Source organism: Natator depressus, chromosome 1, assembly GCF_965152275.1.
Source record: "Natator depressus isolate rNatDep1 chromosome 1, rNatDep2.hap1, whole genome shotgun sequence".
In the NCBI taxonomy this organism is placed as follows: domain Eukaryota; kingdom Metazoa; phylum Chordata; order Testudines; family Cheloniidae; genus Natator; species Natator depressus.
The window spans coordinates 312,396,929-312,421,026 of NC_134234.1; the positions used below are offsets into that span (position 1 = coordinate 312,396,929).

A 24,098-nucleotide genomic window follows, 5' to 3' on the forward strand; every position below is an offset into this window, starting at 1 on the left:
ATCAATATAAGCAAGACTGTTTGACCGCAGCTTTCACTGTTAGTGGATTACACAACTGGTCGCAGCTTTGTCTTTAACGCAGTTCGCCACTGTGACTGGTTGAAAGGGCGGGGGGAGGCAGGAATAAAAGCATCATTAATGAGAATCCTAACCTTAGAAGTTACACTAAGTTGTTTTTTCTAAGGAATATAGTAGTTTTGCCCTGAGATTTGTTTCCCTCCCTCTACAGTGGTAGGTGCTGATCCTTTTAATGTACAAGAGAATCTTTTATTATAAGTAGAGCTACCAGCTCCAATCCTTTTAATGTGGCAGTGTGTAATAGTTGAATTGCATTACATTTGTTAATATAAAATTACAATGAAGTGATCAAATCTGAGTACTCTAAATTTTAATTTCAAATCTTTTATTATAAGTGGAGCTGGTAGCACTGCTTGACATGTTCCATTATACAGTGGTTTTCTGTTGCTTATTACTTTGCCAAACTTTAACCAGTTGGGCTGAAATTTTCATGTTGGGTTTCTGCCTCAGGCTGAACTTTATTTTGGAAAGTTTTTTCAGTCATTTCCAAGAAAGAGACTAAGGAAAAATACGTTTTACCTATGCTAAAAAATTCTGGCAGTCTTTTTTGCTTCACAGTAAGGACGTGAAATTTGGTAGGAGCTCGATTTCACAGCAGGGATTTTTGCCATCCCTTTGAAAATCCACCCAAATTTGGTCAAGTTATGTCTTTGAAAAGTTACTGGTCAGATAGGCTCAGACTTGTAAGTGTTTAGCAGCTAAAATCTTTGAAGATTCTGTCCACTCCGAGCATACTCAAGCCTTTCACAGCTTCTAGTGCTGACCAGACTGCGCATGCATCATTCTCAGAGTGACTGAGCATGCTTCAGCCCAGGGGTATAACAGCTCAGCAGGACTTGTTCCCAGCCTGAGTGAAGTTGCAGACTAGAACTGAGCAGAGACCCAGTCTTTTGCATGTTCTCACTGACCCACTGTGCTGATGCCCAGGCAATGTAGAGGAGGAAGCCACCTGGACTTAAATGCAGAAGGCACAAGAACCAGAGCCAGATGGGAAAGCACTGGGTTAGAACAAATTCTGGTCTCAGGCCAAGTACAATTCCCATATATTTCAGTGGTGTCATTGTGCATATCGTTGAGAACAGAATTTAGTTTTAATTGTTCCATTAACAGCCTATTTTCAAAATGTTTTGGGAAGTGTCATGTAGTAACTATTAAGCCACTGGGAGAACGTCTCAGCAACCTTTACTCAGGTCAAGTAGGCATACTGAAATCAATGGAAGTACTTGCAGTAAGACACTACTCAACGTAAGGGCTACAGAAGATAGCCTTTGAAATCCAGAGAGCTAAATATACCAATTAATCTCCCTTCCATATAATGGTCTGTGCTAAAATATAAGTTTCTGTATGTATTTTAATCAGTTTCATTCTCACATCAAACAGTTTTTCTACTTCCATCTGAAACGAAAAAGGCAGTGTTCAATAGCACTAGAAATTGCAAATAAAATGTTTAATTTTAGAAACTGAGTTCACCATTTATAAATACACTAAAACATAGTAAATGCAAAATTAGATTAGCATAGGTACAGTATTTTAACAAAACTACAATTTTTCTAAAAGGTCATAGGCAAATGCATGACTTGCTTCCCAAAAGTATTTAATCAAAATGAAATGGGAAGATGACTCTTTAGTAGTTGAGAGAAAAACATGGAAAACATTGTTTACAATTTAAATGCTGGCTATTTTTACTCTATTTTTGAAGTTTAGAGGGTTCTACAATAACTCATTTGTAGGGTCCTGCGAAATTCACAGCTATTAAAAATGCGTCATGGACCGTGAAATCTGGTCTTGTGTGCTTTTACCCTATACTATATAGATTTCACAGGGGAGACCAGTGTTTCTCAAATTGGGGGTCCTGACCGAAAAGGGAGTTGCAGGGGGATCACAAGGTTATTTTAGGTGGGTCGTGGTATTGCCACCCTTACTTCTGCACTGCCTTCAGAGCTGGGTACCTGGAGAGCAGCAGCTGCCAACTGAGGGCTCAGCTCTGCAGGCAGCAGTGTAGAAGGGCGACAATAGATACCATATCATGGTATCCTTAGTTCTACAGTGCTGCTGGTGGCGGCTCTGTCTTCAGAGATGGGCTCCCAGTCAACAGCCACCGGTCTACAGCTGCCCAGCTCTGAAGGCGGAGCAACCAGCAGCAGCGCAGAAGGGTAGCAGTACTGGAACCTCCCCACCCCCACTCCACAATAAACTTGCAACCCCTGCACAACTCCTTTTTGGGTCAGGCCCCCTACAATTACAACACTGTGAAATTTCAGATTTAAATGGCTGAAATCATGAAATTTATGATTTTTAAAATCTTATAATAGACCATGAATTTGGTAGGGACCCACTCATTTGCATGATGGACACCAAACAATTATGGATCAACCCTACTACATAAAATTCTAAGCAGTGCACCGTATCCATAAGGCTATTCTTCAGAATCAGAGTTTGTTATTTTTGTACTAAGAACTTTAAGACAATTTGTTATAGCCGGCTGTAATCATGTCAGGAACCAGGGTTCAATTTTTACACCAGGGAACCCTTATAATTGTGATGCACTAAAGATTAAAAAAAGGTTTTAGAACATCAGATCTTTCACTGTAAATTTCTTGCCTTTTCATGCACTGCATTAAACAACAAGCATTCATTCACAAACTTTGATAAAAACTTCCAAAAAGAGCTTATATAAATACTCAGAATATTTCTGTAATTCAGTAACAATGTAAAACCTGAATAAGAGAACAGCACATGGCAAGTTTTATTACAGATTACTGTATAACTGATGTTCCATAATACCTCTAAAATTTAGTTACATTTTCAAAGAGTAATTCAATAGTTTCCTGTCATAGTAAACATCTTCCATAATAATTCTTCATAACCCTTTAAGTACTTTAGGGCTTGCAATTAAAAACTGCTAGGTAAAAAGATGGCTTGAACTCCACCTTTTATGTACAGCTTTCTTTTGACAGCTACAAAAGCTATTTTGCTGCAATTAAAGCAATGTTTAACTAAAATACAGTACCTGGTTTATGGGTTTTACATAATTGAATAAAAAACTACAGAATAGAACTGTTTACATCTTTTTTGCCATTCTATTAAAACAAATGACCGCGCTTTAAGTTCATTTACAATTATGAATTAAAACCTACATAATTATGTATAATTTGACAAGACAGGCTATTTCTAGTGTGAACTTTTAAAAAACATATATACAATATCTGGCCTGAAGAACTATGAATAAGGCACATGTAGACATTTTAATGAAAGCTGACAAAACTAAAATTTTGAATTACAGTCACTGATTAGATGTCATACATGGCCCCTACTGGAGCAATTTAACAATCCAAATATTTAATATCCAGTGAGCAACAATAGTTTTAGTCTAATTTGTTCATTAGTTTCAATACTGGAAGTATATTAAGGGAAGATTCACTTTCAAAAAGATAAGTTTTTCAAAGTGTTCAATCATTAGCCTTGACTGACTAAAGCTGCTGTTTTCATTGGATGTATTGAACAATCGCTCTGAAGGAACAATACTTGGTGGACAACCCAAGAATCTGACAGCCAATTTTGACAATACTGGCCAAGATGACTTCTTAAAGTCCCAGTAAGTTAGTGGGTCACAGTTATGCTCAAGCACTTCTTCCTCCAAGTATGAGAGCACCATATCCTCTGGTAACTTTGCCTTCACTTTTAGATCTTTTGATTTTTTCATGTCAGCCATAAGTGACCAAAGATTATCCTCCCCACAGGAGTTTGTAGATGGTGAACCTATATCGCACCCATTAGAAACAGGTTTATCATCTGAGGTAGAACTCAATATTTCCAGCTCCCTGATTAAGTCCAGTTTATACTGTTCAGCCTCCTCCTCTGTAAATAAGGATGTTTTGTAGCGGGGGTCTAAAAGTGTAGCAAAAATGTACCTTGGATCATGAAGTGTGCTAGACAATCTACTCGCCATAGCTTCTTTCAAGGATTTTAACATGGTGTCAATCCCCATTGTTTCCTCAAACAACATCTCTATTTTTCTGTTAAGTATGTGAATCATTGGAATCACCTGGCTTAAAGTGGACATGTGTGTACTCATCTCTCTACTCGCAACTTCAAATGGTTTCAGAGCATGACACACAGATTGCATAACTACCCACTGATCACAACTTATCAGCTCCCTAAAGCTGCACTCTATTGACATTTCATCAATTGCTCTTTTCTGTTCAATTAAGCGTTCAAGCATATGGAATGATGTATTCCATTTGGATGGAACATCTTGAATAAGCTGATGCTGGGGCAACTCATATTCTTTTTGTAACTCAGCTAATTTCTCCTTTGCTTTTGCTGACCGATGAACACGTTCACAAATCTTTCTTGCAATACTAAGCAAATTCTGAACCATTCTCTGACTTTTAATAGCCTCATTTACTATGAGATTAACAGTGTGACCAAAACACTGCACACTCGAATGATCACTTTCATTTAAAGTTTTTCCAATACTCTGATTATCAGTAACAGTAATCCCAATCTGAAGGCCAATGGAAGTTATCCAGGCTTCCCACCAATATTCTAACTGCTTTTGAATACTGATGCCATTGTAGTCACAATCAATCTGTGACACATTTAAAAGTGCTGTACAATGGTAATCTTCACACTGGGGTCTAAATGAGGACTCAAATGTTACCCAGTGAGCAGTAAGAGTTAGATATTCTCGTGTTTGATTGCTCATCCATATTCCTGATGTAAAATGTATTACTCCGCTTTCAGCTTTTTTCAGATGTGAAATAATTATTTGTTTCACGTTATCATACATTTCTGGAATTGCTGTCCTAGAAAAATACGATGGTGAAGGTAAGGAATACTGAGGTTGCAAGTATTCAAGCAGCCTGTTAAAGCCAATGTTGTCTACAAAAGAATATGGCTGAAGGTCAAGTGCAATCATTTCAGCTACAAGACTTGTAATTTTTTTGGCAACTGGGTGAGAATCACAAAACTTGTCATTGGTTTCATCAAAGGTTGAAGATCCTAATAATTCTGTGCTCAGTGGCTTGTGATTATCCGTAGAAGAGGACAACACTGTCTCTGAAACATCAGTTTTCAGCACATTGTTATGAAACCGCTGCAAATGTCTTAGAAGGCAACTTGTACCTAAATTTATTGGCTTTTTCCCCCTGCTTATTGTACGTCCACAGTGCATACATATTACTTTAGTTGAATCTGCAGAACAAATTGAAAAGTGATTCCACAGTTTTGAGGTCTTCTTGCTATTGACAGGAAATATAATCGGATTACCATTTGTAACCATTGTGGGTAAGTCAATCAATTTTGAAGAGGAACATTCTGCGGAAGCCAAAGTAGCGTAAGGAGAATTTGCCAAACTTGCATCTATAAAACTCTTCTGGTTCCCAATCACCTCAGGGTGGCGTCTATATAGATGTCTCATCAAGCAGTTTGTGCCTACATCTCCTTTTTTCCCACAACTTATCATACAACTACAGTATCTACATATAGCTTTTAGACTGTCCACTGGAGACAGTGAAAAATGGTGCCAAACTTCCGATTTAAGCCTTTTCATAATCCTTTTATTCTGCTGAAACACAGAGCTATGTTCAAATATCAATGGACTTAATCCCTCACACTGCTTCTCAGGAGAAGACACTAAGGAGGCTTCACCTATATCATCAGATGACAACATCGATGAGTCTTCCACCAGAGCATCTCCAGAAGGGAGAGTAGAATGGATCTCCTCTGCCATTCTATCTGGAGAAGAAGAAGCAGACATTGATTCTTTAAGCAGTTTTCCTGGAGAGGACGACACAGAATTCAGATCACCGTCAGAAGGCAGTAAAGAAGGCAATAAAGTTGGAGGAGCAGAGTACAAGGGTGGTATGCTTGTACCACCGCCATTCTCCTGCAAAACGATGGAACGATGGGCTCTCCACATGTGCCTTATTAAGCAACTAGTTCCAAGATCTTTTCCATTCTTTCCTCTACTGAATTCATTCATACAGTGGATGCAAACTGCTTTAGAATTATCTAAAGGAGACAAATAAAAGTGTTTCCAGACAGCAGATCTTCTTCTGGAACCTGATGTACTCTTTGGAATTGGAACAGTTTTCTCAGCTACATTCTCCACAGTTTCATCATATTGATTGTTGGGTAGGGGTGGAGATGACCCGGCCATGATTTCTTCTTTGATGCACTTTTCAGAAACTGAAAGGTCCGATATTTCTTCAGAAGAGACTATAGAAACAGATTCCTCAATTACTCGATCTGGAGATGGTATCTTAGAAGCAATTTTCTTGACCAGTTTTATAGGCGATAACACAGCACTTAAATCTCCAACATCTGCAGACTGAGCAGGCAGTAACAATGAAGGCGAAGAAAGAGAAGCTAGACCCGGCATACTTCCATTTTCTTGAATAAGTACAGTAGGATGAGCTCTCCTCACATGCCTCATGAGACAACTTGTACTTAGGTCCTTTTCATTTTTACCCCTGCTAAATTCTTTCATACAGTACATACATATTGCTTTAGTGCTGTCTCGAGGGGATATAAAAAAATGATTCCAAGCAGGGGATTTTTTCCGGGAGCTTATGTTTCTGCTAGAAAGGAGGCTTTGTGTCACAGCTTCCATTGCTACATCATAAAGAGTACTACTGTACTGAGAAAACAGAGATCCATAATCATCTTCATTTTCTGTAGATAAATATTTGCCAGGATTGTTATTAATGAAATGTTTTTCTTTGTCTTCTTGTTCATCGCTACTGTCTGTATGTTTGAAATCTTCATGTTCATTTTTTATATCCATTCTTTCCAAAGTACAATTATTCATGCCATCATCTTCTTGCTCTACTTTTAAATTGTTGATTTTATCTAACACAAAATTACTGTCCATTTTTGGGGAATATGCCTTATTTTTTTCCATGGGTGACAAATTATTCTTGCTGAGTCTTCATGTATTAAGAAATAAATAAAAGTAAAGATGATTTAAAAATTTAATTTAAAATGATATATCCTGCGTAATGCACAAACAAAAATGTATCAGTATGACCCTTGGGTTTTGTATTCTATATTTTTGTTGTGCAGATTTAAATATCATTAGTCACAAAAAACGTGCTGAAAAATTATAGCTCTAATTTGTAAAATCTCAATTTCTTTCCGGGACCAGGAGATCTCAGGTCACAAATTAATTTCTCAAAGACAGCTACTGTTAAATACTTCATGTTGTAGACATAAGCCTATGAACTGAACGTTTGTTTTCTTCATCCAGGAAGCCATTCTGTTCATGTTGATTAGGTAATTATGATCCTTTCACGCCATCTAGAAATAAAAAGAAAACCATGTTAAACAGTTCAGATTATAATACATGAAAAATTAAGATATACTTCTAGAAACAGTGGGCTTATTTAATGTGATTTCCCCCCCTTAAAAAAACCTAACAGTTTAGTATTTGTCAAAAAGGACTATTTCACACTCACTCTCACGAGCACACAGGTGGAAACTAGTTATTTTAGCTTTGAGTTTTGCACTTAGGGATTTTAGTTTTGCTTTGTTTCATATTTCAGTGATTGAATTCAATCTCCAAATTTGTTATAATTCTTCAGAGAACAACTGAATGTTCCATATAATATGTTTAGAAACATTAGGTTTTGATGAGGAAATACTTATCCTTTGAAATGCATCCAGCTTTCTTGAACCTTTCTTTGGGTTCCTCTAGCTGAACAACCACAGTCCTCACAAACTCAAAAATTCACTCCATCACTCCCCATATCTTGTATGCAAGTCATTTTTGAATTTTTTTTTTTAATTAAATGCAGTAACTGTTTAGTCAAGATAATTGAACTACACCACAAAAACCAATGAAGCTGCTTGGCTCTGTCAGCAACTTCCTTCTCTGATACAACAGGAGGCAGCTGCTTTTCTAGCAGAACTGCAGGTTTCCATATTGACACCTTGGATTTCAATTCTGTCACCCTGCCCCTTCTTACTAATAAGGGCTAAGACAAAGTAACAAGAGGGTCACAGAAGGGGAAGCTGAAGTTGTAGTGGGCCACAGCTTGAAATTCTGCTACGAAGGCAGCTGTTGCCTCGGACTTAACTGCCTGTGGTTCATCAGAGCACTTCTGGTCCGACATCTGAGAGAGTTTGTCAGTCTGGGACTCAGGTGCTGGGTTTACCTAACATGGTTAAGGTGAGGGAAGAATAGAGATTGGCAGCAAGGCTGGAGAGCAGAGCTCCTGGCTGACTCCTAGTAAACGTCACTGATTAAACTGATCAGCATTTCAATGCTAGAAAACGACCAATGACAAAACCTGACACTTAACACTATAAAATGCACTCTTGTCTGTGTAAGTGACATTTTTAGGGGCTAAAATTCACCCAGTGTGGGGGAGAAATGCAACAGAATGCACAGATTTTAGGCAGGCTTGGACATATGTTTGTAAAAATTTCCTTGCTAATTCTCCCTGCCTATGTTTCACATATACAGGTGGCTTCTCTGTAGACTCTGCAATGCGGTGGATACAAAGATTATCCGGACACAAGGCAGGGTAACAAATCTACATGGCACATGTAGTGATACAGGGAAAGGTTTGTGGTACCAAGCAACTTTGACAGAGCTGTCAACTCTCCCAGTTAATCTGATTTTTGGCCTCTGTTGTAGGCAATCTTGGGAGGACACCAAAAGCTGCCGCCTTCATATGACTTTCAGACCTGCAGAGAAAAGGCCCTTTGTTTAGTTAGCTTCAGCATTTTCCTACCTTCTAGGGAAGGACAGCCTACCATAGCTGCTGCAAGAGGTAGAGCTCCCTCCTGGGAGAAGCAGGAAGAGTCTATAATCATTTTCACATGTAGAAAGGGGGCAGCAGAAAGAGCACAGCAGCTCTGCTCCCTCCCCTCCTGTGCAAAGTGACAGTTGCCTCTTCTCCTTCCACCCAAGAAAGGAAAGAAGAGGACCTCTGCTTATCACCAGGCTTGGAAGGTGGAGCCCTGTTGATGCCGCAGAAGGGGGCAGATGTGGGCTCTGTGTGGGGCAGAAGAGAATCAAGAAAATTAACTGACATTTTTGGTTTTGGAGAGAAGACCGAAGCCCTACACAACAATATCAGGCAGCATTTAATACAGATTTGTGTAATGTGACCTTATTTGGAACTTTTTGGCTCCCGCTGCAGAAGCTCTCGCTCAGTCACCTCACTCACTACAAACTTGTGAAAGTTGGTAACACATGATCTCACACAGAGAGAGTGGGCAAGGAGTCCTCAAAGAGGAAATCAAAGAAAATGGGGGAGGGAGGAGCGGAGGAGGAGAAGAAAAGATAATATCTTTGTCAGATGGTGAGTGCATGCGAATTAGCTAATGCATATTCCTTAAATATGCACATGTGCATAAACACAGGAATTCTGGGGCTAGAGACTAGTTCCCAATTTGAGAAACCTTTAACAGCCTTTTTTCAGGAATTCTTCAACCCTCATCTTCTAATAATCAGATCCCTTTAAGGTGACAAGATGAGCATCTAAAAATTGGAGCACTCAAAACCATTAGTCAATCACTTTTGAAGTTCTGTCATTAGTATTTAAGTGGTTTATCATCCATATACATATGATCCTTCCCCCTATTCAATTCTTCATAGGATTTCAATCAGTTCAATTTTTCAAAAAAACGTACAGTGGTATACAATGAAATCTAAACCTGCTTATAACCACTCTGCAGGATTTATGCACACTTGCACACTGGGCACAGAAACTCTACTCCAGCTTAAGAGCTACTTCTAGAAGTACAGGATATTCAAGGAAAAGGTTTTTGCTTCATATAAGAGACGCATAAAGAGATACCTCACAGCACATATTTAATGCAAACTGTATAAATACTATGGCTTTTCCAAAGACAAATATGTCTGCTAATCCTTATGAAAACTAATTTCAAGTTTTAGAAACCATTTACTTATGGCCACTTCTCACAAAGTATGAAGTGTATGCTGGGTGAAATACGGAGATTGATAATATATGGGGAGGGGATAAAGATGGATAGTTAAATGTATTTTTGTACAGTTGAATGCTTCTGGGCTTTGAAGAAAACTGCTATGTTCTCTTAAGGGTTTTTCCTCCTGAAGTGAGCAAATGCTTCTTTCTAATGGAACTCCACATTAATTTTCTCCTGGAAATAGCACGGTTACTATGGTGTGTAACTGGAAACAACTTTAAAAGAGTTTGAAATGTTTGTCATTGATTCGGAATTAAATGATTCAGAAAATTCAGCCTCAGTCACAATGAGCACATCATCATCTGGTATCTTAAGAAAAAACATTTGATGTAATTTTAAATGTAAATATCTTGCCTACTTCAGTATACACTGTTTTGTCATATTTATTAAAATGCAAGTTTACAAATAGCTACTGTAAAATACTCCAAGCAAAATTCTGAAGTGCATAACATTTTCAAACTCCAACTGAAAGTCATTTGTGCCTTTGAAAATCTCCTCTAGTTTATATACACAAACAATGAAATACAGATAATTAAGGAAGGTAATAATGGCAATGAAAGTCCAAATATTTTGATACGAGAAAACAGAAATAAAGAAAAACCACCTGTTCAAATCTACTACTATGATCAAGGCCAAAAAGAAGCATTTCTGAAAAAACAAACAAATATCTATATGTGTTGAGTAACATATAGCAAAACAGGGTCAAAGAATACTTTCACATATGTAGATAACTTGTTTCTGAAAACAGATAAGGTATCCAGAGGTTGAGAAAAATTTGGATTTCATACTAGTAGGTTACTGTTAATTGTGGACCTAAATATTCCTGGGAATCCTTCAGCAAGTGATCATTTATAACAAGTGTTTTAAAAGGTGCTTGAGTTATAAAAAAAGTTCATATATAAAACTAGCAACATATATGGTTGCTTTAAGGCAGTGGTTCTCAATCAAGGATACGCGGAGGTCTTCCTGGGGGAGGGGTACATCAACTCATCTAGATATTTGCCTAGTTTTACAAGCAAGCAAGCAGTAAAATTCAGATAGAAATAAGAAAGAAAATATTGTTCAATACTTGGGAAAAAGTTAAACAAAATTTGTAAATATGATTGAGAGAATAAAGACAATTAAAGAAAAGAGAGCAGACATAGGGTTTTCCATGAAAAACCCTAACAGGAAAACTGGAAATGCTGTCAAATTTACTAGCTTGTCCACAGATTTAGAAAACATGGAAAAACCCAGCAGTGGCTAGTGGAGATACTAGACCTCATTGGTGTTCTCCAATTCTAACAAAGAAACTCAGGGCTCTGAGTGGCTTACATTCTCAACTGATGTCATATTTCAGACTTTAAAATAAATTATGGACTATTACTTAGCGCACGCTTCTCTAGCTCTTTATATTTTCCAAGTGTTGTACAAACATTAAGTAAAATTTAGGAAATTAAATATGATTAGAGATCTGTAGGACTGTGATTAGGACTACAGTGCTAGATTTTGGTAGTGAGGAAAGAGATGAAAGACTATCAGGTAAATTAGTAATCAATAAGAAACGACAGACATCAAGCTTAACTGATATCAGTCTTAAAAGAACTAAAGCTGTTTATTTTTTAAATTAATGAACTTGTTTGAAGAAAAGAAAATATAGAACAAGACTCAAAGTTTATGAAAGGAGATGACGACCTAGGAAATTATTATTCTGATGTTTATCTGGTACTGAAGTGAAAAAGGTCAATATTAAAATAATAAAAAAATATTAATATGCAACCACTAAGAATAACATGGTGAATGATAAGCAACACAAGTTGATAAAAAAACAAATTATTCCAGATAAACCTGTTAGCCGCCCTTTGACAAAGTTACACGTTCATTGAACAAAGAGATTGGGAATGCAGTGGAATTAATTTATCTACACAGACTTTATACCAAAAGCTTTCAATCCAGCCCTGCCTGGAAAGGAAAATACAAAAGTTGGAAAGTTACTATAAGATTATATTAAAAGATAGTGACTAGGGCTCCATTCCTGGAATCAGACCTATGTGGGCAGAGATTTACACTCTCAGAGTCCTACTGAAGTTAACAAGAGCTCTGCATAGGCACAGATATCTGCCAGAGTGGATAAAATTGCAGGATTAGTACTTTAGTTCCTTTTAGAGACCTAAAAGAATAGATCCTGTGCTGAGCCTCACAGAATGACCGGGGGGGTTGGGGTTGGGAAGCGGCTAAAGAGGGTCTAGGTATCAGAGGGGTAGCCGTGTTAGTCTGTATCCACAAAAACAACGAGGAGTCCGGTGGCACCTTAAAGGCTAACAGAGCCCTTAAAGAGGGTCTGTGACTAAGTCACTTTTGTACCATCTAAATTTTTGGTCAGCTGAGGGAAGAATAAGAAATGTATGGTTTACTGGGGCTGCCCATAGGCTGTCTCCTAGCCTGCAGCAGCCAAGAATTTCTGTAGCACCATGGAGACAGCCCCTGTTCCTAGCCCCAATAACTATACCAGGAGTTGCAAGTGGAGATGTACAGGGCTACACAAAGTGATCATGTGATTCTTGAGCTGGGGGAGTTCTCCCTGTAGCTGACTGCATCATGTTTACACCTGCTATATACCACTGGAACAGTTTACAATGGTTGGGGGCCAGACATATGCGCTATCTTTGTTAATCCTCCAGGAGATGAGTAAAGTACATACTGATACAGTCTGTAAATTATATCAACGTAGAAGTGGCACCTGAGAATAATTATAAGAAGATCTGAATATTTTAGAGAAATTTTAATAGGATAAGAATTTAGAGAAGTGTAAATTAATAAGTGGGATAAATTACCACCACCACTCACCACAAAAACAAAATAAGAGTAATATCTAGAACAGTCATCAGAAGAGTAACGAAGAAAAGGATTCGGTAGAAAAAAAAGGGACAAATTCACTTTTAAGAGACTCCTGATTACTAATACTGAAAAATACCTAACTGTAAACATTGAAAGATTTATAAAAAATTGTTTTACTTGTGTTTATGCTCTTAAAATTTCCTTTTAAACCTGATTCACTTTTAACAGTGACAAACTGGAACAACAAGAACAATCTTGTCACTAAGCACTGGGCTAGGACTCTGGATATCTGTATTAAATTCCCAGTGCTGCCACAGAATCTTGTGGAAATCTTAAAACAGAGATATGTTTCTCCCACACTTTGTCTATTTAGATTATGTAATCTCCTTAGGGCAAGGACTGTCTTATAATAAGTTTCTACAGTGCATAACACATCGAGGTCCTGTTTTTGGAGTGGGTCTCTAGGCACTACTGAAATACTTATTGGAATAAAAAATTATGTTTGGTATTTTAAAAATATTCTAGATTTGGCACTTGAAAAGAAAATTTATTTTAGGAAGGACTATGATCGTGAAATATTCTACTCTCTACATTGGAATACACACAAAATCATTGCTAGCTGTTTGAATTACAACAGAGAAGAAAAAGAGCATCCATTTCTGCCCTCAAACTGCTGAGAATCAATATCAATGAAGTTACACAGGTTTTATACCAGTGTAAGTGAGCAGAAACATGCCCAGAATCTTGTGCGATGTCTCTACCAGGATAGGGGACAGAATGTTGGAATCAGCTGATTCGTGGAGATTCTGTGACAGTTGGACACAGGCTGTTGGGAAAAGGCCGGGCATCATCTGAAGTACAGGGATAGCAGCTGATTCTCCCCACCCCAGCCACTTCCCTGGGAAGGCAGGAAACCAGAACAGTCAGGAACGAGAGTACAATACAGACCAGGATAAAGCACGAGGAGGAAAGTGAAAATGAACGGTGGAAAATGATGAAAAATAAAAGAAACCCGCAGACAGAGCAGAGTGGGAGGACTGAGGAACCCAGCTACAAAGGTATGTGAGCTCTTACTTGTTCTCTCACTTTCCGTGGAGGGCTCTGATTTATCAGACACAATTCATCTCTCCCCACATAACTAAAATATCTAGGTGCCTGGTCCAAGACTGAGACCAAGTCAATAATTAATTTTGGTCAGGGATAACAGGTGTGAAGATGTGAGTATGCAGCCACAAGTATCACTATCTGGGTTATTTAGTCCTAGTAACAAATGCAGGGGGTTGACTTTTCCAGCTGTATCTCTAGTGATAGAAACTATGCTACAATGTGAAAATCAGCAATACAATTACCTACAGTATAAAATCACAAAATAATTTTACTGTGTGTAAACAGGAGCCATTTTGTTTATATTAAAAATTAGAGTAGGACTGTTGATTTGAAGTTACACTTTTGTTCTTTAACAGTCTCTTGGGTACCCAGCCTCCTTCCCCCATCACAAAAAATAATGTAGTAAGATGACACCAATAGAAAGCTCAGAAGTGACTGTTTCAATTAAGAGGACACAGTCAAGCTGAAATATAGCCAGCCTTAAAAAATACATCAAAAGTGGATTCAAGTCAATGTGATCCAACCCCAATTTCCCCTGGCTAATTTGTGATTTTACAATTGCCTTCTCCCTTCTTAAACTTGCTGCTCCAGTCTTCTTCATCAGGTCCATAGAGGCCACTGCCGGGTCGTCTTTATATCACTGGAAAGGGTGCAGGGCATGAACCAACCCTCCACGCCCCAGGATCCCAGCACTTCTCGCTTGCATAGGTATTAGGCCCCGCACAGAGGCACACCCCAACTCCTGATTCTTCCTAGTTCTGGCCAAGCATTCTGGGTTCAAATTTGGAATCAGCAGCAACTCTGCTACCGTATTACTTGTAATACATTTCCTGAAACGTGAAAAAGAGCCCCCTTTAGAACACAGAGAAGATGTGCTAGTGTACAAGGCAAGAAGTGAAACAGACCAGCAATTAAATAATGAAAAGACTATACAAATCACTGTCAAGAACCGAAGGAAAAAAAATTCCTGACCAAAAGAAATTTCAGATACAAGTATGATTCCTACATTGATAAAGTCCCTTTAAAAACTTTACTCAAAGACATTTTGTAATTTAAACATGTAATTTAAAATAAAAGCACTTCTAAGGAATGCGGTCTTATTTTAAATTTAAAGAATTGATCAAGTCCTTATCTGCATAATAATAGAGCCTGTTTACTCTCACTAGCCCTCCACTCATTATGTAGCATCTTCATAACATGGAGATTTTGTTCCTCAAATATTACACATGTTCTAGCTATTTGTATGAAACTAGGAAGAGAAACAATAGAAAGATTATATTGTGCCCACATGGGTAGTATGTTTGGTGAAAGTTTAGCTCTAAAGCCCATATTCAGGCGCCCAATTCTCAAAACTGCAAAGCATCCAAAGTTCCCAATTACCTCCATAATGGATGTTGGTTGTTCAGCATTTTTGAAAATCAAGAGGGTGCCTAAATAATGAACAAGAAGCCAAACTTTAGGCTATTTTTGAAAATGTTGGCATTCATTCTCTGTTTTTCATAAGTCACTCGAAAATTATTGAACATTTATATTCCTGTAGCACCTACATGCCTCAACCAAGCTGGAGCTCCATTGTGCTAGGCACTAAACAAATATAAACAAGCCCTACCCCAAGGATTGCAATCTAAAAGTAGTTCTTGCTTTGCATGTTTTGAGGGTAAGCACTATTCATTTTCCAAGTTCTAACCCAGCAATACAGTTAATTTTAGTCTGACAGACAACACCCTAATACAAAAATCATAAAATATATATTAACTTTAAGTTACAGTTGCTCTGCTAAATTTAAAAACAAAAAACAAAAAAACCCAAACTTTCCAATTCCAAAAATCTAATGGACCCCAAAAAGAAAATTATTACAAGCGAACACAATATCAAGTGTTAACTCTGACTTAAATTTCTTTGCCATTTGTCGAAGTAATATTGTAATAACTTCTTGGAATTTTGTGTAGTAACTATGGGTAAGATTTGCAGGAAATTCTCAAGGCTGGCCTAACTCTGCTTCCACTGAATTCAATGGGAGATTGCCTCAGAGACATTTTGATGGTTTGATTATTTAGATACACACATTTTCCATGTCAGGTTATGCAATTTTATTAACATTATTAGAAGACCTAGGATAATGTTACTATGAAAAGTCATTTGTTGAATATTAGGGTTTCTTTTTCAACAGAAAAACTGCTATTTAGGTTTCATTTGTTCATAGGATTTTTTAGCACTGGACATCAAAGCTGCTGTTAAATTCTAGTGCTAATAAGCTCTTGGGGGATCAGCAACAAAAGGACTGGAATAGGAGAACAATATGGTGGAGAATGAAAAGGTGAGAGTGATAGCAAGGTAAAAAGGGATCAGAGATATCAGGGAAAGAGAAAAACAGATGAGAAAAAAAGAATTTAAGACAAAAGAAACATGTATCCCACTACAAACTGCGTTTTGTTGGTTGAGAATGCCAGGTCAACTTTTAAAAAGCCACCCGAAACTCAGAGCACACCTCCTTTCTGATCTTGTTTCTCCCCCAAACCATCCCTTCACACAGCATAAACACTGCGCCTCAGACAACCCTCCCCCCAAACAGAGCCACTCATTAGCCACACTGCAAAGCCCTGCTCTTTCCCTACCTCATGACACCCAGTCTGCTCTGTTCCCCTACTGTACCTGCGCTACGGAAAGACCTAAATGTGTCAATGATCTGGTATGCACAGCGGACATAGAAAGTGCAGCTGAGAAATGAAGAGGCATTCGCGGCAGGGCGGAGGGGGAGGGAGTGGGTGTGTGTGCGCGTGCGTGTGGGGGACATGTCTCCCTTAATCCTGCTCCAATCTATATCTAGGAAAAAGAACATTCATAAGTTTTCAATGTAAGAATAATCATTTTGCTGAAACAAGGAATAAAATGACAAGTCATTCAAGAGGATGCCAAATAGTCAGTACTGGTGGAGGCATAAGGTGAGAGAGACTTGCTGGGCAGCTGGTGTGTTGTGTCTAGTCAGTTTCACTGTTTCTCTTCCTGAAAATATCCTTATAAATAGTAACAGAGTAGTAGAAACACACAGATTTTAAAGGATTTTTAAAAATTTATAATACATGATTTAAAGGGTGCTCTAACCAAAACTGGATTTTTATTTATTTTAAGTTAGTCAATTTTTTAAAATTCAAGTTGAAAGACCAACTATGAAACTGCTAGGACACTTTCACTATGTGTCAGTTTTCTTTCATATTAATGAGAATCAGCACCCAGGAAGGTCTGTTTTAATCCCCAAGGGCTGCCCAGAACAGTTGATCTCTACACATAATTCCCACGGACATCAATATGAGCTGGACTTCGATGGACTGAATACAATTAAGTGTTTTAAGACAGATTTATTTACAGCCTGTGGAGATTTTTCATTATTTTATTGCAGTAGTACCTCAGAGTTACGAACACCAGAGTTACAAACTGGCCAGTCAACCACACACCTCATTTGGAACTTGTAATACACAATCAGGCAGCAGCAGAGACCCGCCCCCCCAAAAAAGCAAATACAGTACAGTACTGTGTTAAATGTGAACTACTAAAAATAAAGGAAGAGTTTAAAAAAAGATTTGACAAGGTAAAGAAACTGCTTATTTCATTTAAATTAAGATGGCTAAAAGCAGCACTTTTCTTCAGCATAGTAAAATTTCAAAGCTGTATTAAGTCAATGTTCAGTTGTAAACTTTTGTGAGAACCAGGATAGCATCTTGTTCAGAGTTACAAACAATCACCATTCCTGAGGTGTTCCTAACTCTGAGGTTCTGCTGTATGTTACATTTATATAGAGACAAGGTACTATATTTACACTAAGCCTGTGTTTGCTGGAACTGGAAGCCTGATTATTCATATGGAGGTGAATTAATAAAATAGATACATGTGTTGAGGCAGAGGGTCCCTGAAAAAGCAATATGTATATTCTGTGAGGCAATGAGTACTAAATCAAAATCTTCCATATTTATTTTGCTGCTAAGTTTGACTATTCTTTTACAGTTCATTCGGTTAAGAGCTCTGAATAGTTTTATATAGCTACCAAAAGTTACCATAAATTACAAATGATTCTTCAAACAAACCTCTAGTTCATCTCTATTCTAGGCTTTCCTCCTAATTCCAATATTTCCAAACCCCTGGGTTTTCTCTGTTAACAGGGTTTAACAGAGCTTGTCTTTTCCTGGGTTCATCTTAACATGCTTCTCTGATTCTTTTCTGCTGCAACTAACAATGGGCCAGGACAAAAGTGCTAGCTTGGAAACTTTTTATAAGTCATATATATATATATTATATATATAAAAACAAAAACAAAAAAACCCACACCTTTAGAAATGCTTTACCTTGCCTATCATGGGAACAACTGTGACCAGATCACCCAATGAAGTTTAAACTTGAGGACTCAAAAAAAGTATTATGTGCTTATAAGCCTAAGTAAACTGTACATTCACCACAGGCATCCGAGCCTTCCACTGCGTCATAAGGCCCATACCCCATTTTAGAACAGTAAGTTCCATCTCTAACTTCAATAATGAGCCCACTCCTAGACCCCATTATGATAGTTTTACAGAGGCTTTTTCTGCCCACTTGTCAGCAGTCAGCCAGCTCTTCAGCATACAACTACTCTAGGCTCCATGCCAGGAGTCGATGATCCTAGTCTCTGTTGCATGCACATTTTACTTGCCTTCTGCTGCAGCAGAAAGAGGCAGTTGTTACCAGCAAGGGAAAAGGTGATAGTTCCCACCATGGCAGCATTTGGTACAAGAAGGAATTCTGACACAGACACTCGTCTCCTCCCTGGCACACCAAAAGCCCAGTCTCCTCCTCCCCAAGGAACTGGTCATAAAAGATAACTGTGCTATTGATGCAGGCATGGGTAAATACAGTTTTGCTCAAAAAGGTGAAATTTAATTTAGGACAGGAATTTAATTTATATGAAAAAATTAATTTTAATAATATTTTGCATACTCAAAGTGCTTTACAAACTTTAATCCATGCAACACTCCCTGTAACACAGAGAAGTATTATCAAAGTATCATCTGTGGCTCAATGGTTAAGGTTGCATCGAGGGAGGTTTGTGTTTTTTTTTTTTTTTATTTAAAAGTAGTTTAAATCGCTTCACAGAGCATGAAAATTAGTGTTTTCCCTAAGCAAAATGATACCATTTATTCTTTATATCACTTACAGGTCTAATTTCCTAGAAAACTGGAAGTAAATCCTTTTAACAAACCTAATGTTTTTGGGGTGTGAGGAAGAGGAACTGAACAAAATAAATGGAACAAAGGAGAGGAGCAGAGATGAGAGGAAAGGCACTTTGTTCCCTCCCTCTGCCCTCCACACCCCCAACAGCAAAGAGACTCCTAAAGCTGTGGCTAACATAGCATGTGGCTCCTTGAAAGCTGCCCTTTTATCCCTACTTCCTCAGTGCACGTACAAGGTATTAGCCCACCTGCCGAACTTCTTCCTTCTACTTAACTGTGAGAACACATGCAACAGCCACTAGCATATTCTCATTCCCCCCTCCTTGGGCGGTCTGTAGCCTTCTAAAGAGTGAAGGAGTGCAGGGGGAGAGAGAACAAAAGTAATCAAGATAGAAAGAAAAGAAAAAAGAAAAAGTGGTCAGAAAAAATGTAGATGACTATACCTATACCAGTGCATGATGGGAGAGACCAGAGGGTGTGCTAATCCCCTAATTAATGGAGGGCTCCAACAAGATTAGGAGAGCCACTAGTTTAGGAGGTGTTCTAAAAATTAGAAGTGACATTTTCAAAATTTCAGGGCACGTGTCTGACATTGCTAGATCCCTCTAACTTGCAACTAGACTTGCTTTAACAATTCATACTAAGCAAATACACAAACAAAATCTAGTGAATAAGCTAGATGTTTTAATTTTTTTTAGTTGTTTCTATTTAGACTAAAGGCTAATGAATAAAACGTATCTAAAATTTTACACTATGAGATTTCAAACTTTAGACATCAGCCCTTTTGAGAGACAAAAGAATGTACCTGCCAGCAGAACTAAAAGGTCTGCAGAAGCAGGATCTCTGCTCCTATGAATCTTGCAGTTCCATACTGCAGGCAACCTGCCAAATAGCACATCTTCTCAGTTGCACAGGAGGTAAGCTTCACTGACACACCCAACCGAAGGTCTGCAGAAACTCTAAAGGGTATATTTACACAGCAGTTTAACACTCATGGCTGGCCCAAGTCAGCTGACTTGGGCTCATGGGGCTTGGGCTGCTGGGCTGTAAAACTGCTGTGTAGACATTTGGGCTCTGGGTCCCACAGCAATTTTATTACCCCGCAGGCTAAGCCCAGATAGCCCAAGTAGCTGACCCAGGCCAGCCGCAGCCATGGGTCTTTTATTCCTCAGTAGACATACCCTAAGGGTATGTATACATTGCAACATAAGCACAGGGTTAGTAGAACTTTAGTTAGCAGACCCTGGGTGTATTAACCTAGGACTTGAGGGTCTACACTCATTTGTAACCCCAGGCTAGGAACTACTGAATCCTGTGTCCCACCCTGGTGATCCAGCATCTACACTGTATTATGTGTGCCCAAGTCCAATCATGCATATCCCAGACTTCCTAGCTCCCCTCCATAATGCGGTTGCTCTAGCCCTTTGAGTATAGTGCAGTATGGAAAAACCTGACTGTTCACCAAACTTGACTGTCCAGAGGACAAAACACATTGGCCCATCGGATTCTTTTGATGGTCTCCCAGAACACAAGTCCAGTGGGGTTCCATCTACACTGCAAACCAATATTGAATCCCGAGTCCCAGCCTGACTCAGGTTAGAACTCCTAAACCCCGTGGGATCCTGGTGCCTTGGATCTGTACCCTGGGTTAGCATAATGTATGTGTAGATGTAAGGAGGGTTAGGGCTTGAGCCTAAATTCAAACCCTGGGCTTACACTGCAGTGTTGACATATCTTAAGCTACACTCATGCTGCTCTTGTGCACAATGGGATCAGAGCCACTCTATGCAATCCCAAGCACCAGCACACAATGACCTGTGCACAATATGCTTTGTGCTGAGGTCTATTTTGGTAGTTACACATTATATGTATGAAAATTTAGCAACTTCATATTTACTCTTAGTATACTATACAATATTTCTTAATACCTAGACAAATGACTTTTATTGCGAGTTGATACAGTAAATTTAACCCCTATATGAAAACAATTATAGCCAAACAAAGACGTAAGAAACTGATTGTTTAAACATTTACATAGAGATTCTATTTTTTTTTTTTATATTTCATACTCCCAAAAACATGTTAAATTTCACCTTACACACTCCCATAAAAACCTTAATTCTAACTAACAGGACACATTCAGCTCTCATATAGGCATATATTCTATTTTATAGTGCCCCAAAGCATGCTCCATGTTACACATAAGCCCTATCCCAAAGTGCTTACAATCTAAAGTTAAGACACAATGAATGAGCAGGACAAAGAATGGGGAGGGAAACGTATGAATTGTAAAGGAAATGAAATATTTATATAAATGTTCATACTACTTAATGTCTAGAGTTAACTGCTTATAAGATTACATTATCTACTGCAGCAACCTTAGCTTGCAGTCAATAGTTATTTTGACTAGGATTATCCTCAAGAATTATTTCTTGAATTACAGCTGAGACATGATGCCCATTTACAGTAGAGTTAAAGTGGATACTTTCGTATTTCCAATTAATGCTTTTAACCTTGAGAGCTGCATTAGAAAATTGCTTTAGGTACATCTATAAAAAGCTGCCGTATTTGACATCATATAAGGAAATGTGAAGTAGGTACTAAAAACTCACTCTGATGTGCACATTACATTTCAGTTTTAATACCTGCAACAAATATATATTTTAATAATATTTAAAATTACATATTACCATGTTCTGGAGAAAGCAATATTGTCTATTTTCATAGAGTTGAATAGAAAGGCCACTACAGAGAAACTGCTCTTTTTTATCCCTATTCCTATAATTCTGTCTTAGACAGCCTTAATTGGCTATGTCTACACTACCATGGTAAGTTGACCTATGCTACTCAGCTCCAGCTACATGAACAACATAGCTGTAGTCAACATATCTTCGGTTGAGTTACCGCAGGGTCTATACTGCAGGGGGTCAACAGGAAACATCTCCTGTTGACTTACCTTACTCTTCTCATCAGGGGTAGAGTACAGGGGTCGACTGGAGAGCGATCTGCTGTCGATTTGGCGGGTCTTCACCAGATCCGCTAAATCAACTGCCGGTGGATTGATCTCAGAGTGTCGATCCCGGCTGTAGTGTAGACACAGCCTATGCTCTAAATAAGGAAAAGATCCCAACGCAGAACTAGTACCCAACAGGACCTCTCAGGCTTACTACAGACATATGACCTAAAAGAATTGTCATCTTACATTCTCTTCGAACTGTTGGTAAATTTTGAGAAAATATTTGAAGCTACTATAGTGTTTAAGTGAGCCTATCAATGTTTCCAGACTCAACATTTTACCTACCGTAAATATTTCATTCATCTGTTGTCATTGTCCATATGATCCAATGAATGCATCCATTTTAAAAATTAAGTTAAATTGGATTTATGAAAGAAAAAAAACACATTCTGAAACCCTACACAAGAATAAATAGTGTTTATTGTCAAGCTACATTAATATATTATGAACAGCTCTTCCCCACTTTATTCATGCTCTATGGGTTTTTAAAAAATTTTTTAAACAGGCAATAAAGCGTATCCTGCTCTTCTGATGACCTGTGCTTGCTGATCAGAGGGAAACCTTAGGCCTAGCACTTGTCTTTTCACAGGATAAGGATCTAAAAACCCTTAGCTATTTTGGCAAGTAAGGGTATTGATTTCAAAAGTAACTAAGGGATTTAGGAGCACAAATGAGACACTTGCTTCTAAATTCTATAAGCACTTATGCAATTCCTCCCCCCTCACTCACACTAAATTATGAATTGCTGCACAAATTAAGTCACTTTCATGATCACGGATTCAAGTCCCTTCTTCAACAGCTGGTGTTGTTCTAAATTAAGGGGGAAAAGGTACAAACTGGAAAAAGAAGAGAGCTGTCCAACAGTTTATTGACAGAGACTTACATATCTGCTCCACTGTGTTCCATTGGCTTCATTTCAGGTTCAGTATACGCTATGCAAATTGATGCTGAGGAGTCTACCTGAGAGAGGGAAAAAAGCATTTGTTATTTTAAACATAAGAAATTTTCAGTGTTGTCAACTATCACGATTTTGTCCCAAGTCTTGCAGTATTTTGAGTTTGGATTCTTTTGCTTTAAGTCCCAGGTCCTGGGGTCATAACCACATGAGACTCAGCTTTCAATTGATAAATTTCCAGCCTCAGATGTGGACAAAAGCTGGAAAAATCTGAATTCTATGAATCTTATAAGACAAACAACATGCCTGACATTATAATTTTTAGAAAATTAATGGTTTTAACCCAAACTCATTTTTGGAACCTGACACTATTATTGGGTGCTTGGGGTTGGCAATACTGATTTCTCCCTGAAAATGAAGTCAATGCATGCCACACACTTCTCCCGACACACGGGACTTGCATCACATTGGAAACAGTTTACTCAAAAGAGCCTATCAATTTATTACATTGCAGACAGAAGATCTGACAGCAAGTTATTCCTTCCCTCCATAAACTGAATATGCTGCTTCACCAGTGCTCCTAGCCCAACAGAATCTTGTATTAATCAACATGTAATACAGCACATGATCACCATACACTGAATCTCTCATATATAACATGTTCTATACACTCTATTTGTTCCACCAAAACCAGGTATTTTGAATTAACAAGTAGGTATCAGAGAATAATCACAGGGGGCCAGAAATCACTCCCTCCAAACAGAAAATACACAGGAGGGACTGAGAATCTGGAGGAGGAAAATGCTAACATTCACTTTATATATATTTTTAAAGAACTGACTCTCCTGGTGAGAGGAGCTGGGCTGGAAGCCTGCAGATTTTAAAGGCTGTGCCCCTCTAGTCCCACATATCTTGAGCCAGCAACAGGAGCTATCCTGTAGGGTCATCTACTGCTCCACAGCCTCCCCTCCATCTGAAAGTACAACTCAAGCAGAAGGTATGATACCACTGACAGATATCCCCTAAGGCT

General features: G+C 38.3%; 1 protein-coding gene across 1 annotated transcript in view; it reads right to left on the reverse strand.

The window, feature by feature from the left end:
- Positions 1-1,481: 1,481 nt before the first annotated feature.
- The window catches only part of ZBED4 (zinc finger BED-type containing 4), a 28,243-nt gene continuing 5,626 nt past the window's right edge, over positions 1,482-24,098 (reverse strand). The window contains exons 2-3 of the mRNA XM_074942384.1: positions 23,057-23,133; positions 1,482-7,380 (exon numbers count right to left, since the gene is read on the reverse strand). Coding sequence (XP_074798485.1) covers positions 3,467-6,985 — 3,519 coding nt within the window. The 5' untranslated portion in view covers positions 6,986-7,380; positions 23,057-23,133 and the 3' untranslated portion in view covers positions 1,482-3,466. The remainder of the gene's footprint in view (positions 7,381-23,056; positions 23,134-24,098) is intronic.